The sequence below is a fragment of the Calonectris borealis genome, chromosome 1 (genome assembly GCF_964195595.1).
Source record: "Calonectris borealis chromosome 1, bCalBor7.hap1.2, whole genome shotgun sequence".
In the NCBI taxonomy this organism is placed as follows: domain Eukaryota; kingdom Metazoa; phylum Chordata; class Aves; order Procellariiformes; family Procellariidae; genus Calonectris; species Calonectris borealis.
Genome location: NC_134312.1, coordinates 56870381 through 56889479, shown reverse-complemented (window position 1 = coordinate 56889479; position 19099 = coordinate 56870381). Strand labels below are relative to the sequence as shown.

At 38.2% G+C, this 19099-nt stretch overlaps 1 protein-coding gene across 39 annotated transcripts in view; it reads left to right on the top strand.

Annotated features, from left to right (window-relative positions):
- TNRC6B (trinucleotide repeat containing adaptor 6B) overlaps positions 1–19099 on the top strand; it is a 147442-nt gene that overhangs the window by 103303 nt on the left and 25040 nt on the right. For 26 of the 39 annotated variants that reach the window (XM_075154487.1, XM_075154449.1, XM_075154569.1 and 23 more), the window contains 12 exons: positions 57–215; positions 3502–3680; positions 4929–5003; positions 5978–6085; positions 6300–6345; positions 11939–12087; positions 15618–15743; positions 16800–16931; positions 17467–17562; positions 17787–17961; positions 18352–18486; positions 18690–18866. In XM_075154487.1, coding sequence (XP_075010588.1) covers positions 57–215; positions 3502–3680; positions 4929–5003; positions 5978–6085; positions 6300–6345; positions 11939–12087; positions 15618–15743; positions 16800–16931; positions 17467–17562; positions 17787–17961; positions 18352–18486; positions 18690–18866 — 1557 coding nt within the window. The remainder of the gene's footprint in view (positions 1–56; positions 216–3501; positions 3681–4928; positions 5004–5977; positions 6086–6299; positions 6346–11938; positions 12088–15617; positions 15744–16799; positions 16932–17466; positions 17563–17786; positions 17962–18351; positions 18487–18689; positions 18867–19099) is intronic. The other 13 variants (XM_075154495.1, XM_075154579.1, XM_075154550.1 and 10 more) reach the window with 5 other exon arrangements.

The following is a 19099-nucleotide window of genomic DNA, read 5'->3' as shown; positions in this document are numbered from 1 at the left end:
GTAAATAGTTCGTTGTCTAAATGGTCTGTAATGAAAACTCTTTCTCCTTTGTGCAGTCTGGAGCAAAAGCACTCCACCTGCTCCAGATAATGGTACGTCCGCCTGGGGTGAGCCAAATGAAACCAGTCCTGGGTGGGGTGAAGTAGATGATACAGGAGCATCGACAACAGGCTGGGGGAATGCACCTTCCAACGCCCCGAATGCCATGAAATCTAGTGAGTATAGGCCAGATACCAGTTTCTTTACAATGGTCCTGGAGATTTTTAGTGTTTGGCCTTTTGATATAGGTCAGCCATAGAGGAATTGTTACCTGAGGCCTAGAACCAATGTTGAATGTCATGTAAGATTTTGATGGATGAGTGATTAAGTGTTACAAATGACTGGAACTTGTGTCTTTTAAGGTAATGAAAAATTTCTTAACTAAACAATTAAATGGGCAGCTCTGATTTGTGTTGAAATATTAGACCATGTGAGTGAGGAAATGTGCCTTTCTCAAAATGTCTTCTCTGGCTGCCCACGTGTTACTTAGCATATAAACTTGTCACATGATAAATCACTTTTCCTGATCATACCAGAAAAAGGAATGCACAATACAGACAAGTTTCACAGTGGAGGCCATTACATGGTGATCTATGCTTTGGTAGTGCAAATTGCCTTTCAATGTTTTTTTTTTTTTATTGTATGAGTGTAGAAAATTGTAAGAACTGAACTTTCTTTTGTTGTTGAACCTAAAGGGATGACTATTTCCTGGATATTACCTGCCTACAGCTGTGTTCTCCATGAATGAGATGCTGTTGAAATCTTTTAAAAATTTACTTTGAAGTTAAAATTTTGCTGTATTAAGAGTTTTATTTTTGTGGAAATAATTCCTGCTGATGGAAGCTCTTTGTAGAATTGTTATTTCACTCTTTTTAAGGAAAATACAACAAACAAAAGCAATCACCTTCTGATAAAACATAGCAATGTTATAGCCAAAACCAATAATGTTTGGATATGAAGTTTCCAGCAAGAAATACTGATAATACATGACTGTTACTGAACTTGGCTGATGATAACTGCTGTAAAACTGTTTCCAGTTACAAGTTGCTTTTGCAACATGTAATTGTTTGGAATGAAATGCTCTATGCAGATGGTGCTGGGTTATTTTCCCTTCCTCCCACCCCAATTAAATAGTTTGGCCATTTATGAAATGAAACTGGGAAAAAAGCATTGCTTCCTCAGTGTTAACATTATAGCAGCCTTTCTTGGATGGCTGTAGTGCTTCCTGTGCCTGCCACACAAACTTGGCACTTTTCAGCATCCTAGACTATTTTTAGGTGGATCTCTTCTTTCATCTGTAAAAAGCCACCTAAATAGGACCAGAATCAGAACCTTAAAAATGCTAATGATCCATTGCAAATTCTATGGATTTGTTAATACTTAAGATAGTCTTTAAAGACTATGCATGGTCATTTGCTTGTCCTAACTGGTCTGCATGTGTGACATAACCAAAGAGCTGCAGCGTATGTGTATTATTTTATACGTAAGCTGTCCCCAGCTCTAGAGGAGCAAAATACAGAGAGTTTCCCTGTGACAGCTGTTTCAGGTTGGGGTGTAGTAGGTCACCAGCAAGAGCTGAGATCTTCATTCTCCTGTGCTCTGTCAACTCCTTTCTAATCGGCACCCAGAAGGAATGAAGAAGAAAGCTACATTATTCAGTGATGTAAGGGGAGATATTTAATGTCTTGGATAAGTTGGAAGAAGAAATTGGGACAAAGAGCCTGCAAAGGCATAATTTATGGTTGAAGGTAAGGGCAGGAAACAGGGACTAGCAATGATTGGAAAAGAAAACAAGAGTTTAGAGCCAAGAAGGGAAGCGTACATCATTGCCCACCTGTTTAATAAAATGGATTTATGTAGTTTTACGAGCATTGCATAGAAGTTCTCTGGCAGAAGTAGGAATAAATTCTGTTTATTGTGACATCATTATTTTGTCTTTATCTCGAAAGTTTTCTTTGCTTGCTGTAGCTATTTGTGCCTCCTCACTCAAAAAATGCAGAAAATGAAGGAGGAATCCTACAGACAAGTCATCTTTACACCACTGTCCAGATTCATGTTCAAGAATCTCAGACCTGAGAGCTGTCAATGCAAAAAAAAAAAAAAATCCTATGATCATGTAGTTAAAACCAGGATCACAGTACTATATTTAAACACTGTGGCCAGAAATAAATTAAAGCTGCAGGGACTACCCCATATATGACATTTCCAGGTTAAGTTCTTGACTCTGCAGTCATAATCCTTAAATGTAGCCTTTTCTAGGTAACATGATTAAAGGGTCAAGAGGTAGTTTTTTGTACTTGGACCAGTATGTTTCCTAAGCAGCCCTCAATTTTGGTACACAAATGAATGTATTTTAAAAAGTTATGTTTCCTGTGAAGTATCTGAGTTGTTATTTATGATGGATTTTAAGGTAGGTTTTAAACTGCCATGAAATGCTGCTGTACTTATTTTCGGCATGATCAAGGTAGAGTTCCCCTTGATAGACTAGTTAGAATTCCTGACCTTTTTTATATTCACATTTTCTGCTATGTGCGTTAATATCCGTATCCCTGATTTCCACACTCAAACCCCAGACAATTGAAGAATTAGTTATGAAAAAGGTGATGATGATGGAAGCCTTTTTTTAAAGGAGATAAATGCTTAGGGAATAAATATGCAGAATGAAGACTTACAGCAGGAAGGAGAACAGTGGACAAGATGATGATTTGGGCTCTTGTTGGCTTGTCAGTAGAGGTTAGAATTCTAAGTTGCTTGACAGCTGGTGCTAGAGAGAAGGAGCCAACAGGGAAAAGTCCTTAGTCTGAATTGTTACAATGAAGTAGTTGTAGTTGTAGCTTTCTGGCAATGGCATCACTAATTAAATAGCACTGCTAATAAGTCTTTTTAGTGGCATTGGTAAGAACAGAAATTCAAGTAGACGGTTTTTTTCCCACATTAAACTACTTTTGGTGTTGCGTATACCAGAGCACAATGTCAGGTCCTCTCCTTCAGATTCTACTTAGTTGTTATTCCTTGAAGTTCTTTGTTTCTGTAATTTTGTGAGAGTTTAGTGCAAGGGAAGTGTTAAGGTTTTTAAGGAAGAGAGGCAATAATTGATAAACCACCTGAACCAGAGTCCTCAGCACCCTTGGTTTTTAAGTGTCCTTGAAGTCTTTCATTTACACTAGAAAATAATAGTTGCCTTTTAAAGCTGTATCTGTGTAAGAGAAGAGGTCCCTATGGTTATATGTTTAAGGATTTGACATTGCTTTAAAATAGTTGCAAAACATGACATGCTAACATGCCACCAAATCTCTTGGGTTTTGGGATTCATGCACAAGTTTTTACAGCTGTTAGAATGAAGACGCTTTTTTTTTTTCCTCCTCTTTTGGGGTTCTGATGATCTCAGCTAATCTTGCAGTGTCAAATCACCAGTTGCATGGTATTGTAGGCTGCTTTTGAGCTTTTTTTCTTTTTCTAAAGGTTCTAAATCTATGCAAGATGGCTGGGGAGAAAGCGATGGGCCAGTGACAGGAACGCGTCATTCCAGCTGGGAAGAGGAGGAGGAGGGAGGAGTCTGGAACACAGCAGGCTCTCAGGGAAGCAGTTCCTCCCACAACTCAACAAGCTGGGGGCAAGGAGGAAAGAAAACACAAATGAAGGTAAAATGCTTGAACGTTTCATAACTGCTGTGTTGTCTGAAAACATAACTTATATGTTAGAGCATTATCATAGTTCTTCTTTTAAAAAGGTATTACAGAATTCAGCTAGAAAGGTGCCTGTTACAATAGTATGAAAAATGTGAGGTTTCTGGATTTGTTTTAATGTATTACACCTGTTGTGACTAATAAATCTGCCAGTAGGTGTTGAATTCTTTTGGTATGTAAGCTGCAGAGCCATTCCTAAATGAAACTGAGCAGTAAGTATCCCAAGGCTGTTGCTTTTCTCTTGTTGACACATCTTTCTGTGTTAGGCTGCTGCTGTTCTCCTTCATAGCCTGCTGAAGTTTGGATTCCGCAGTCTCTTTGGCACATGCACTCCTTATTTCTACTGACGGTGGGATTTAGGTCTGACTTGTGTTTCTTATTATTGATTGACCTTTGGCCTCAAACAGGAGCAGGAGCTTGGCTATAGTCCTGAGTAAATTGCTTTCTAAGGCTTGTTTGCATTGAAGTTCTCTAGTACAGTAACGCTTGGTACTGCATTAATATTAGAAGGACTGTGCTTTGTATACTTCTAATCAAATGGGTAGGGCAATCTCAAAAGGCAAGTGCAGAGCAGCTTCCTAGGATGTGGAAATACTGTTGTGACATGGTATGGAGTTTTACAATTCCTATTTTGCAAAAATTTTTCTCATTAACTTTTTTCTCACTTAAAGCTTTTTTATTTTAACCACCAAAGCAACTGTCCAAAAAATTTTCTCTTCTGTTGAACTGTGTTCAGTTTTGGTTTTGATCATCTGTAAATTACAGTAAGGCCAAATTGAGAGCCAGGCCAGCACAGTGCCCATGTAACAGAAACCATACTAAAGGGAGCAAAGCCAAGGAAGAAATCTACCGCTGTATGTGGCGGATTAAAGAATGAATTAAACTGTAACAGAGGAAAAAATAAATAACTTTCACAAAGCTTTCCAGATTCCAGAATGAAACTGAAGGTGTGATAAACAATCTTCGCAGCAAGTGTTCATCCAGTTCTTTATACAATGAACAATTTTATGAGAGAGAAAGAAGAAAAAAATATTTGGTAAATGTTTCCAACCACGGAAAAACTTAAGGCAGTTTGTTCAGGAGATTCAATTTCTCTGATACCAGGATTTTCATTCGACACTTGTGCATCTCAAGGATAAAACAGAATTTAAGAAATCAAGAAGTTGCTTAAAAATATTTTTGTCTTTTTTTTTTTCTCTTCAGTGCGCATTAAAAGGAGGAAATAGTGATTCATGGATGAACCCTTTATCCAAACAGTTTTCAAATATGGGCTTGCTAGTAAGTAAATTTTTTTAAATATAAAATCCAACTTTATAAAAAAGCAGTAAGCTTTAAATAAGTCAAAAGATCAACTGTTTCACAGTGTGTAACTACTTATTTTTCTGCATTTGCTATGCTAGCATGTTGCTTATAATACCTGCAATAGCTGGTATTCAGCACTTCCTTGCTAGTCAGAATGGCTTCTCAGAAAAACCCAAAATCAACCTTGACTCTTCAAAGTTACTTTATGACAGCTGTTGTTCTGAGATTGCAATTTCCTTGCAAGTGATATGATTTGGGTTTTTTGTTTTTGGCGTTTTTTTTTTTCATTTTCATGACATGCTGTTTAGAGCACTCAAGGTAGAGGCCTCAGCTCCTGACTGTAGTATCAGACATCTGTGATTAGTCCAAGGCTATTCATTTTGAATCTCAGCCACCTATCAGAAAAGGAGATTTACAGCCCTGTGTCTGTCTTGCATATTTAAAATACTATGCAGCAGGGTCTTTTTAGAACAAAAAGAGCTCATTATTAATCAGTACTTAAAGATTGATTGGTAAAGTGAATAAATAAACGGTACATCATGGAGAGAAAAGACAGATCTGCAGGGAAGTACCTTAAAAATAGTTACATATAACTTTTTTTTAAGAACTTCTGACATGCTAATTTGTAAAACATTTTACAGAATATTGTGCCAACTGTCATCCTGTGAAGCAGGAATAGTATGTAATGCAGGCTAGTGGAAGATGATAATGCAGAGGTTCTGTGAGAAGCCCAGGGCTGCACAAACTGTCACTGACATGACTAGGATTAGTTTGTAATGTCTCTTGGCTCCCAAGCTCAAATTCAGTCTGCTAGACTGTAGATGCTTCTGAAAGCTATAGGAACACCCTGTCCCAGACTGCCAACTAAAGAATAACTTGGCAGCACATTTCAAGATTTGATGACTTGGCAGGTCATGAGGATGAGCTATCATTTTGGCCACTATTTTCAGTGTTTCATCTCTCGACCACTGGAACATGAGAACAGAGGTTCATTTCACAGAGCAGCTGTCTGTCCATCTTTCTCTGTTGCATGCATTCATGTGCCTGGTTTCATATGGGTAAATTTGCCACACACAGCATTAGGCGGTCAAGGTGAGGTGTGTCCAAGGTGATATCAGGAACCCTTGTGTTTGATTTAGATTAAAATAAAACTTTCATTGGCTCAAGCATGTCCTTCCTTCATTCCACCTTTAACCATCATGGACTGCTTTCTGAAACATTCCTCAGCATTTCATAGAAGTCAGAACTGATTTTTTTTTTTTCCCCCCCCAGAGTCAAACTGAGGACATTCCAGGCAGTAAGATGGACTTGTCTGTAGGTGCGTATAATTTAAATGCATTTGAAATATGAGATCATGTGTAGTATTTTTATGTGGATTACATGCTTGCTTTGGAAAGGTTTGATCCTTACTTTTAGCACTCCTCATAGTAGAAGGATAGAGTTACAGCATCCAATATCTTGGCTTTAGGCTTTGAATAGTTACGCAGCTGATGCTGGTATGCAAGATGGGGATGTATACCTGTACAGAACGAAGCTATAACTTTTGGAAGGGACATCCTGTAAGACTGTTTTGATCCATGTAGTTTGTATTCATTGTTACTCTTTCAAGAAAGTGAAGATCCCTTTTCATTTCGTGGAAGAGGAGGACTGGTTTAGCTCTCGGCAGTAGGACATCCCAATTACCACAGCTCCCTGGAGGTGACGTGGGGGAAAAGAGTATCTTCTATCGTTGATTTCTTCAATTGCTTGCCTCAGGCTGTTAGAAGTTGCTGCTTAGTAGAACTAGATTTTTCACTCTTGATAGCCTCACCACAAATACTACACAGCTTAAGTGGGATGGGCTGTGTGGAAAACACTGTCCTAAATGAGAGTTGGAATTGACCACTTGGATTAATCGCCTTTAATCACCTTTGAATTTTTCATTACTTTCTTCTTTGGCAAACTAAGTAGTGAACTCTCACAGAATTTTTTTTTATCCTGAAATCAGATTTAGTTTTGCATTCTGTTCTCCAAATTGTCTCTGAATACTCACTATCATGGTATTGCAATAGAAATACCACAGGTTTCTGAAACCTTCTGCCATTTGAGATGGTTTCCCTACAAGATTCCTAAGATATATATTGAAAAAGGGATGATCCAAATCTGCTATTCCAATTGTTTATTTTATTTGTTATCAAGTCTTTGAAGGCTTAGTAAGGCTAAAAACTTGTACAGGATAGTTTTTGATACTTATAAAGGCGAAGAGGGTTTCGTTCCTGTTCTAGGGACTACTTCTGTTCAGTTTTTGATTCTTCAAAATCTACAGAAGCAGGAAGATCACCTCATATCCCTGGCTACAAAGACAGATCTTCTAGTCCACTTAAAGGACATTGCCACTGTACAAACCCAACAATAATTTTGGAGAGAGAGGCAGTTCTTGTGAAACTGGCCATTGTGCTATAATTGCAGTTTCTGTGCCATTCTGATTCTGCCATACCTCTTCTGTGTCTTTCTGGTATTGTTGACTAAATTATTCCAATATTATGCCTTACAAGAATTCTACTCTGATGTAGACCCTCTTTGCACTAGTGCTGTCACCAGCACTGTTCCTCATCTGCCACTGTTGTAGCATCATGTGTGATGCTGTAGTCAGGATTTTACCAACAAAAAAACCTCTTTTATTGGGAATCTCCATTAACCTTTGTTGGTACCAAAGGTAGTAGTCAAGACTTACTTGCAACTAATATCAACTCCCGATTTGGTGTTCTAATGCAGTCCGAAGAGCTGCAGTGTCTCTCAGCTTAGAATCCATTACATTCTTAAAATCTGTGTCACACTTCATAGAGGATTAAGTAGTTCATTTTTCCCAAAATCGCTTTCTTTCTCTGAATAGTTAAGGATCCCAATAAGAGATGTTAAAGTGTGCATTTATATATACAAAACAGTTTTGGATAACAGAATTTTTGGATCTCTCCAGTTTGGCATCATACAGCCTCTCTAGAATTCAGGCTTTGATTGTAGCAGAGCTTCTCTAAAGATCTTCTAGATGGAGAAAAGTTGTCTTCTTGGACGTTCAGTTCTCATCTGCCTTCAGATGCTGCTGTTAAAGAACAGATCTAAGAATAGTGAAGAGGATGGTAGCCTGGATTATGCTGATTATAGCTTAGTTCTTTACCTCCAAATTAAGCTTTTGGATCCTTTAGAACTTTCTGCTATCAAGGACCTTAAGGCCATCAGACCTTCTGAGGAAAGATGGCTCAGAATATCCTGTGAAATGGTGCAGAAAGGTTGCATACTTAGTCTTGATATGTTGCGCTTCTTTAAGTTTAGTATGCCCATTAATGATGGCGTCCTTGATCCTAGGACATTATAAATAAAATTTATATAGTTTGTATTTATAGTTTGTATTATATTTTGTTGTTATAGTTTGTATTCCATTTCAAAGACTAAGAAGGTAACAGATCTTCCTGAGGTTTTTCTGTTACTTCTCTGCTTAGCAGTTTTGCTCTTGTTGCTTATGGCAATTGCTTGTGGAAAACTATAAGCTGTTTTGTTCAGCCTATGTCTACTTCTAGACTTACTTACAAGATAGGCTTGTCTTCAACTGGGTTTCGGTCAGGATTACAATATACCAGGTTTTCCTAATTAGGTAACTCCTAGCATGATATTTTCCCAGTTTATGGATAAATGCACATTGATCTCAGAGTTAAATCTGTGCTTGGAGATCATACATATCAAAGAAAACTTTTGCTTTATTATGCATGGAGCACCTTGGCTCTCATCATCATGCATTGTAAAATAGGTCCAGTTGTCAGTAAGTAATTCTTACTATGTTGGTCTCCATCATCTTGTTTGAAAAATGTGTTGCTTTTATTGTAAGGTGCTAGAGTGACACTTTTATTTACTGACCAAGACAGAAAAGAGATGGATCAATAGCATGCCTGAGGCAGATCAGCTTCCTTTTTTTTTTTTTTTAATTTTTCTATCAAATTCCTTCAACAGATAGCTTGTTTTACTTTGAAAATAGAATACAACTTTTTTTCCATTGAAATCTCTCCTAGTATGTAAGTCCTGAGGCATGAAGTTTATACAGTAAATAGCTTGTCAGATCCACTTAATATTTTGTTTTCCTTCCCTCTGTTTGACAACCACCTTTGTCTTTTTTGTTTTTTTAAAATGTATTAGTTGCAACCTCTGAAGATCACTGAATTCTCAAATCACCTGTAAAGACCGGAAAATTAATTTCCAATTTCTATTGATTCAAATACAATTCATGCAGCTGCCTATTGTAGATACATTACAAAGCCATAACCTGATTTAGCATTCAGGTGCAACACCTCAATATGTAAGCATGTGTGCTTGCTCAGTAGGCTTGGATGATGTAAATTTATGGCAAAGGTATCAAACCAGTATCTTGAAAATGTTTTCGGTTTTGTGGTCAAGCAAAAAACATGTTTCAAATGTTTTTTTTCCATTTAGGTTACCCCACTGGATGTATGTATTTTCACCACATTCAGTCTTGTTTGCAAATGTTTTAGGTAACTTTGCTCAGCAGTTTCTGTCTCCTATCTCCCAGTACAGGATCACATTATATAATTTTGTTTCTATAGAATTCAATTTTTAATTTTTTTTTTCTTTTAAGCTGCGTGCATGTGATGGGGGAGATCTACTTAAGTTTTTTTTCCTCACTACGGCGTGAATGTCATCTTCCAAGCTCTTGTTTCATTTTGCATTTTTCACGGTGTTTCTCACAGCTGTTAATAGTGGGGAAAAATCCAAGAACTGATGGAGTGTCTTCTTTTATGAAGATGGTTAGACTTTTAACCTGTTCTACATTTCTGCATATAGAGGATTTGGGGCTTCACATTATTCATGCAGAAGTGTTCTTGACTACTGCAGAGGGTAAAATTCAAACTTTTCAGATTTTAACGGTTGTCTTGTACTATGTAAGGTAAAGCTAGTCTTCAGCCACCTGCATTATTTACAGCTTTTGTTGGCAAGTGCAAAAGACACTCACACGACAGGTTTCAAGGTTGTGTTAGAATTTTCTGTGAATGGGATAAATGAATGCTATCATCTCTCTTAGCAAGGCCTTGTTTGTATTGAAGTTTAAGCAGCTGCCTCAGCACCAAGTGGCATGCATATCTATGCTTGAAGCCTTTAAAGGTGCTGTTTAATGCTCTACATGTTATTTAACAAGCCATTTTACAAGGCATCATTCAGTAATGTTTGAAGAGTTGATTGGATCATCAGGATAACTGAAGAGACAAAAGGGTGTTTCTGTGGCTGAGTCATCTTGTGTTGGCATTGACCCAATTTCATTTCAGATAGTGATGCAACTCTGTCTCGCTTTCAGTTTCTTTTCAAGCAACTAACGGACTGGGCTTCCTGCCTAGAATTAAAGCACACAAGTCTTTTGATAGTGCGTTGCTGGCATTATGTGTAGTGGTTAGATGTAGGTGTTGACAGGATTGAGATGTATGTGACGTTTTATGTGACTGCTTTTGCAGAGTCCGTTCTAGGTTTTTAGCATATGTTAGAAAGGCGTGAGCTCATCCAGGTCGGTATGACTCCAGTTACAAGCCAAGATATGTAGGTGATTTGTCAAGTGTTTCTGTGATACATGATGTTGAAGGCATCTGAGAGGATGAAGCTGGATCAACTTTGAAAGCTGTGCCAGCAAGAAAAACCCTTGTAATTAGTGGTTGATTTCATACGTTCTTGGCAATAACATACCTATGAATATTAATAGTTTGTTATTGGACATTAAGAAGAGATGCTGGCTTTGAGAAGCTTTTTTGAGGAACAGGTAAGTGTGTTGAAGGTATTGGAGTGATTAGCTGTCTGCTCTATTTGATAAAGACTTAGTGTTTTGTCGGTGGTAGGGTAGGATATCTATCACCAACTTCCTGTGGAAGAGTCACAGATTTTGGTTAACTGTGGTGACAGGTTTTTTTAAACTGTTCTTGGAAAGGCCATCTGTGCTACTAAATGAAATTATTTAAAACTAAAAATACCAGTAAAGCTCATTTCTATCATGTCCATATTTTAAAACGATGTTTTCCATCCACTTCAACATAACAATATGCATCTGATAACTTACTGGTGCCAAATACGACAAAAAAAATTGTTCCTTGGCAGCAGTTCAGGGTGTAAGGTAGAAAACTTCCTTCAGTCAGCACTTGGCTGATGATAAGCTTATAGAGAAAGATGATGTCTTGTTCACTGTGTATGTTACAGTTTGATCATCTGCTGTTAACATCTCTTCCTCATGTTCCACCAGATTACTCACTAAACAATGGCAGGAGACTGTAAGGGATGTTTGAAAAGCGTCTCTGTTACTGGTTGTGTAATCATTGCAGACAGGCTGGGGGAGATCAGTTGCCCGTCTGGAAGTTATGCTATACCAGATGATCTGTGGTGTTCAAGAGTTAAGGTCACATGACTGTAGGAGAGTTGTGATCAAATTATGTGCATGGTTTTGCAGTTTGAGAAATTCTTTCTCAATGCCAAACCCAGTAAAGGCTAAGTAGACTACATGGAGAACTTAAATAGGGTGTCTCTATAGATACTGAATACCAATAAATAACAGTGCGAGTTTTGGAAGACATTGAGAATTATGTATAAATGAATATCATTAGTTGAACTAGGCTGCTGTAGAAATGCATATGTTTATATCTGTACATAAATTGTGAGAAATACTTCCCTCTCTAGATTAAATTGGCTTGTTCAGTCTCAAAAATGAAACTTCCCACTTTAATTTTTCAACACTTTTAATAGCAACTGTAGCTATGCTAAGTTGTAAGACAGATCTAATTTATACCCTGATCTTAAAGATACTTTCTTTGGCTGTGAGCCTGCTGTCATGAAACGTGGTAGAGATTATTGGCACTAATTTCATCTTCCCTCTTTTTTTTTTTTTTTTTTTACAGGTGGTCTCCCAGATAAGAAGTTTGAGGTAGATAAACGAGCCATGAATCTCGGGGATTTTAATGACATGATGAGAAAGGATAGGTCTGGGTTCCGTCCACCTAATTCCAAAGACATGGGAACCACAGATAGTGGGCCTTATTTTGAGAAGGTGAGAGAAATATCTTTTATATAAATTAATATCAACCTCTGTGTTCAAGGTCCCAGTAACTTTGGACAAACTCAATAATAAAAGGTGTGGGGGAGTTATGTTTGTAGAATGAATGTGTATATAAAACAGAGGTGTCAGATGTACATAGACAAACTAAATTATCTGGGGAGAATGAGGCTTTCCATTCTAGAACAGACTGCTCTTAATATGGACAGAAAGAAATTCCTTTGTTTTTCTTGGAACGGTAAACTACTGGTAGCAATGAAATTCATTATAGGTTTCATCACAATGATTCTTTTGGCTACTGACTACAATAATCTACTGTAAAAAATTGGTTTAGATCTAAGTAAACATAAGTAATCACAGTCTTCCAAATTTTTTCTGCTTTCATGTCTGTCATTTATTGGAAACACCCTTTCTAAATTCCACAACCCCTTATGCTGTATGTCCGCGTACTGTAAGCTTCTGTATGACATCTGTTTCTCTGTGACATCTGTTGTATGTTATAGTAGTGTTTCTTTCATATTCTTGCCTATTTTAAATAGAAGCTTTCACTGTTATTATCAAACATTAATTGCTTCACATTATGAATTGGAGAGTGTCCAATAGATTCAGAATGCTTTAGGGTTTTTTTAAATACCGTTTAAGTTTATCACATGTAAAATGGAAAAGAAATTCGGTTTAAAAATTCTGAAGGCGTGTTACTGTCAATGAATTTTTTTTAACTCCTCCATTTTGGTATAGCAGGCCAAAAAACAGTTGTGTCAACTCCCTCTGGTGGCCTAATTAATAAATACCAGTAGCAGAGCTAATGCATTCCTAACAAATTATGTTCGTAGGTGTGTGCTAACATTAGGAATTAATTCAAGATTTGTTTGTTTCTGTAGTGGTAATACCTACTGTCAGAAATGAACTTTGTGAAAGTTCAAAATGTATTTTTAAAAAGAAACCTTTAGGAATTTATTGATTATCTCCTTGGACCAAAATCTTAATTGTCAAGAATTTTTGTCCTTGTAATTGCTATTACAAATTAACTTTGCTTCTTCCTAGTCACTTACCGTCCCTCTTTCTCTCCTCTTGCGTTCTGTTGCTTCACTAACCAACTCCTGCTGTTGGCTAACTGCTGCTTCAGCTGACTTTGCCTTTCTCCAATCAAGATGGGTGCCTTGGGGATGAGGCTCCCTGCTCTCCCTTCTCCCCTTCTCCCAGCTACAAGCTGTCTCCCTCTGGTTCCACACTATCCAACGTCGGCCTTGGGGCAATCGGCTCAGGGCTCAGTCCCCAAAACTTCGCTGCTAGACAAGTAAGCAGGCCACCTTATAAGATGCATTGTTATAAGGCTGCAACCTGGGCTTAATCCTGGTTAGTTGGTTGCTTGCATTTGTTTTCCTACTAAATAAATTAATATTGTTAATGGAAATTTCAGCTATATCAGGCCATTGAGAATCGATCCACTTTGGTTCCTACCATCAAAATGAATTCCGTCTGGTTTTGTTGGCCTCTTACTTCCTGAATCACATGCAGCAGCAGATAGATGTGCTTTTCAGAAGTCATGAAGTTAGTGGCAATCTTTATATTTTAATTGCTGTTTTAAAACCCAGTTAGAGGCTGTTGATTTGCCCCACCACCCCGTACACTGAATTTTTCCAGACTCTACCCAATGACCTTGTACGTAGAAACGTGCCTTTAAAAAATTGCAATGATTTTGCATTGTGCCTGTTCCCTTCTCCCTTCCCCACAGCCCAAAGAAAGGATTGATTTAGCAGCCTTTGAAAATTCTTGAAGTAGCAATATTTTTGTTCTGTATATGGGGGAATAGTGGGGAAGAAATGAAGTGATTAACTGCAGTTTGGAAGAGTTTCTGGCTGTTACGTTTTGCATTATGCTAGAAGAAAATGTTGCAGGAATCCTAGGAAATGAAAGAATAGAACCTAAGTATTGCAACTGGACTAGCTTATGTAGTCACATGCCTAACATGATGGTGTTTCTTTGTGTTGTCTTTCTGTTTCTATGTGACACAGTCAGTGTTGAACATCAGATTAAGTCCAAAATTTGCAGGCATGTTCTTGGATTAGGTGTGCAGAACTCTGTTGTGCCTTAGGGAGGGCTGAAAGTGTAGCTGCAGCTTCAAGCCTCTCAAAAATTTTAATGTGTGGTTGACCACACTCAGTTCTTTCCAGAATAAAAACTCTTTTGTCTCTTGGGGTTTCTTGTTTATCCTCCTATGTGCTTAGTATGACATTTTGAGTTGCTTCTGAAAGAGAAGATATATTAAGGAGGTGAAATGTGATGCAGGTGAATGAGGTAATCCATAATGCTCCCAGTATAGAAGCAGGATGAGAGACTTCTGTTTTAGCAAAAGGATAGTGGAGGATGCACAGTATTATGGTAGAAGGGAGGCAAAGTTTATGAAATCCTGGTATATAAGAGAAGGAGAGGTTTTGGAGAAGGCCTGCACAATCTCAGTTTGGAAGAACGATGAATTTATGTTGGGTGCAGCAGTGCCAGCATGGAGAAGGAGAACAGAGGATGATGGCTGAGGGATGGAAAATGCACTGTTTAGAACCCCAGGTACCTGAGGATCATAGACATCATGATATACAGCAGAAGATGGGAAATTCTGAAAATTGAAAGTCATCTTTGAAAAAAATTGAAAGAATCTGAAGTCTTGAAAATGAGATGACAGAATCATGGCACATAAGGAGGACTTTTTGGAGTACAAGCTTCAGCTTTTAGAAGCAACAGCATGCGACTGTTAGTGTAGGAGACTGTCCATAACATTTCCTGTGGCTTTGATGAAAGATGTTACAAATAAAAGACAGTCTGCTCAGAGGCTGAAATAGTGAAATGTAATCATGAGTTTTCGTTGGTCTTTTTTGTGCAGTGGAGTTTATTATTACAGAAGTTGCTTATAAAACAGTAAATACTTCTCATTAAAAAACCTCAAAAGAAACAGCAAGTATTCTTGGTTAGAAATTAAATCACTGGGAGGAAAAAAAAACCCAAACATTTTTTCCTCACTTGAAAATTTTCCTGCTCTTCTCCTGAATTCTAATTTCAGTTAGTGAAAGGCCTGCAGAGGAACTAATAGGCTTATGAGTGATATCTCAACAACCTACTCAGAAAAAGCACCTGACTTTTCTAAAATGATGGCACAAAATTCTTGTTGACACAGTCTTGCTGTACTTTTAAGCCAACGGAATGTTTTTTGAGCGTGTTGTTTGTACTCCAGGTTTCCATTTCCCAACACGTAAAGTGCAAAATATAAAACATTAGCTTTGTTACGTGCTTTGAAGTAAATGGATAAACATGACTCTTCAGCGTAGAAGAGAAAGAGCCTGCATCTCGACAATGTAGTACAGCAGTTTTAACCCAGGTAGAATATTACTGATTTAGGGCAAACATCTCTGTAATTTAAGGGTACTCTGTTTAAGTCAGTACTTGCCTCATTGTTATTGATATGTAGTTATAGCATAGGTATCCATTATCCTGAAAGATTCATCTTCTCATCTACTGCTTTAATTTTATAGGGTGGCAATCATGGTTTGTTTGGAAACAGCACAGCACAATCGAGGGGCATGCACACACCAGTGCAGCCACTAAATCCTTCCCCCAATATCCGGGCGCAAGTGCCTCCCCAATTTCTTTCTCCCCAGGTAAGGAATTTATAGTAACTGGTTACTTGTAAAAAGTAGGGCTACAGCCTTCAGAGCACATCATTGAGGTTACTTATACATCTATCTTAGTCTTGACTTGACGTTAAGTAATCGAGAACTTAGATAAGATAAAAAATTAAAATTCATAGTCATGAAAGTGCTTAAAACTCAGTGCAGAAGGATTAGCCTTCTTTCTTATTCTAAGGCAGTTGATCATAAATGCTCGCTACCGGTATTTTTAAACCTCAAAGTAGATTCAGGAATCCTGTGTCTTACATAGGCTTTTGCAAAGTATTTAAAAAAAAAAAACAACAAACAAAAAAAAGTGAAAGCTGAAAGTTTTTCTGAAGTGTGACAGGTTGCTTAATTTTTTTCGAGCAGTCTTGTCCTGTCCTTCCTGCCCCCCCGAAAGAGAGGCCTGATGAAGGCCTACATGTTGCATTTACATTGCAGAGCTCTAAGACCTGAGGGTCTCCAAATGCACAAGTTTACCTTTTGCTTTGGACTTGGTGAGGACTTTCGGAGATTCTCTTGAATTCTACTTGTGTAACTCTCAAATAATGCAGGGAGAAATGGGGGGATTCTTCTCCACCTACTCCTGTCTTTTACTATAGCTTATTCAGCATACAAAGAGATTAACTCTTTCTGTGAGGCACTGTTTCTTTGCTCCAGTGACTGCCTGAATGCCTTTCTTTTCCCTTGTCAAGCAGTACGTTTTTAATGTGATAATGCAGTACTGTGATTACTGGTTAGCTGCATATATATCAGCATTTTAATTTAGTGCAGTCTCTAGGAACCGATGGGTTGGGGGAGGAACTTTTGTGTGTGTGTCTACATCTGCACATGTAATACTGTATATTGTCAATCAAGTGAGGTATTCACTCTGCCCAAGTCATAGGTTGTGCATGTTTAAATGTGATGTGTTAATAAATCTGTAATGTCTTTCCCGGAACACTAATTAAGATTGGTGTCGTACTTATTCCTTTATAGAAATACTTCATCATCTTTTCTCATAGCAGTGCATTTCTTGAGGATATGTAACTGGTTTCCATGCAGGTTTCGGCCTCCATGCTCAAACAGTTCCCCAACAGTGGCTTGAATCCTGGTCTTTTCAATATGGGCCCCCAGCTTTCTCCACAACAGATTGCCATGCTGAGCCAGCTTCCACAAATTCCCCAGTTTCAATTAGTAAGTAGCTAGTAATCTTGTGAGACATACTGTTTCCAAATTGTGTGCTGAAAGTGTTTTCTTTTTATGTTTGTTCTAATTCTGTTTTGTTCTACTGATCTTGCGTTACTTTTGTACAAGTACTCCCTCTTTGTTGTACAGGAAAATACAGCCCTGTTAGAGGGCAGCAGATAAACTAAACAGGACTGTGTAATTACTGTGAATGTTGCAGTGGGTTAGTAATGATTCTAAGCAATGTCTTTGTACAGAAAGCAGTTGTTTGTTGATTTTTAATGAAGTTTTCTTCAGACTTGTAGTCATAATGATGGTAATAAAGCAGGTACTAGTAACAGTGTTGCATGATGTTAAATTAGAAACAAATGAAGGGTATAGTATTCTTCTAATTCATTCATTGTCATTTTATTTGAGTGTGTAGAGTGAGAAACGGTTTACCTAAGTACTGAGCAAAGCATTTGCTAGTGACTAGCTCCTGGCAATTATATTTCGCTTGATGAGCTCTGTATTTTCACTCTTCCCACACCCACTTATCTTGTAGGCATGTCAGCTCCTCCTTCAGCAGCAGCAGCAGCAGCAGCTGTTACAGAGCCAGAGGAAGTTATCTCAAGCTGTGCGACAACAGCAGGAGCAACAGGTGTGGCACTGTTTTTGTCAATCATAAGAAGTATAAAGTGTGCTGGGAAAATGCAGTCTGCCGCAAAGACGGCACTGGCTTTAGTAATGTCATCTGCTCTCTTCAGTTTGCACTCTTCAGATTGAACTTTTCAGATCTCTTTCAAGTCACTGTTTCTTCATGTTTACTGGAATTCTGTGTTACAGTAAGGATATATCATCCCCATTTTTTTCTTTCATTTGCAGATTGCTCGTATGGTGAGTGCCCTCCAGCAGCAGCAGCAGAGGCAGCCTGGCATGAAGCATTCACCATCCCACCCTGTTGGGCCGAAGCCACATTTAGACAGCATGGTACCCAATCCTTTGAATGTGGGTCTCTCAGATTTACAGACCAAAGGGCAAATACCTGGATACGGTTCAGGTAAGTGCTCTGTGGAAAGAGATTTGGTGCATTGCCTATAGTTATCGTATTAATACAGTGATTGCATTACCATATTAGCCAGTTATGTCTGTGTTCAGAAGTGAGTAGTTTATGTATAAGTACTAGAGCGAAGGTTACGACAAGTATCAACTCGTCATCAAATTGCATTATTTTTCATTACATGGGAAGAAGACAAACCTAATAACAAAGCGTATCTTGGTGGCATACTGACCTGACAAGCTTATTTTGGAAGTTGCCTCTTGAACATTTCATTTGCTACTGTTGATTTTTTTTTTCCCACCTTTCTTATGATCACAATGACTCCCTGTATGAAGATATTTAAACCAAAAAGAGCGAATGACAATGGAATTTTGTTTGTTTGTTTCACAGGCTTTGGCTCAAGTGGCATGGATTATGGCATGGTGGGAGGGAAAGAGGCTGGAACAGAATCCCGCTTTAAGCAGTGGACTATGATGGAAGGGCTGCCCTCTGTGGCTTCACAAGATGCCAATATGCACAAAAATGGTGAGAAGGGGACTGGCTATTTCGGGAATGCCCTTGCAGTATCGTCTTGCCAGAGGTGAAATAGCTCAGATGAAACTATGCTTCAAGTTAGTTAATATCTTACCTCACCAGTACGCACCTTAAATATTTTTGATTTTAGTATTCCAATACTCATAAAGACCCCAACCTTTCCTGAGAGTAAATGTATCTTTTTAATGCTTCAGGTGCAATAGTGCCCCCTGGAAAGGCTCGCGGAGGATCGCCCTACAACCAGTTTGACATAATTCAGGGCGACCCACTAGGTGGCCATGCAGGCCCTGCTGGTGATAGTTGGTTACCTGCCAAATCTCCACCAACGAACAAGATTGGAAGCAAATCCAGCAACGCCAGCTGGCCTCCAGGTATTACATAAGGGCAGGGGTGATGTCCTAGCTTTAGAGTAGGTGTGCTGGGACCTTTCCTCATCATAACTTTTTAAATAACCACTGCAAGGAAAATATTTGCTTGGCCTATCTCATTTTTTAAATTTCTTCCACATTAAATTAGAACATAAATGTCGAATTTCCAGTAAAAACCATTGCTGGGCTAAATCTGAACTAACTGCCGAATTGCCTGAATAGTATTTGGTTTTTGT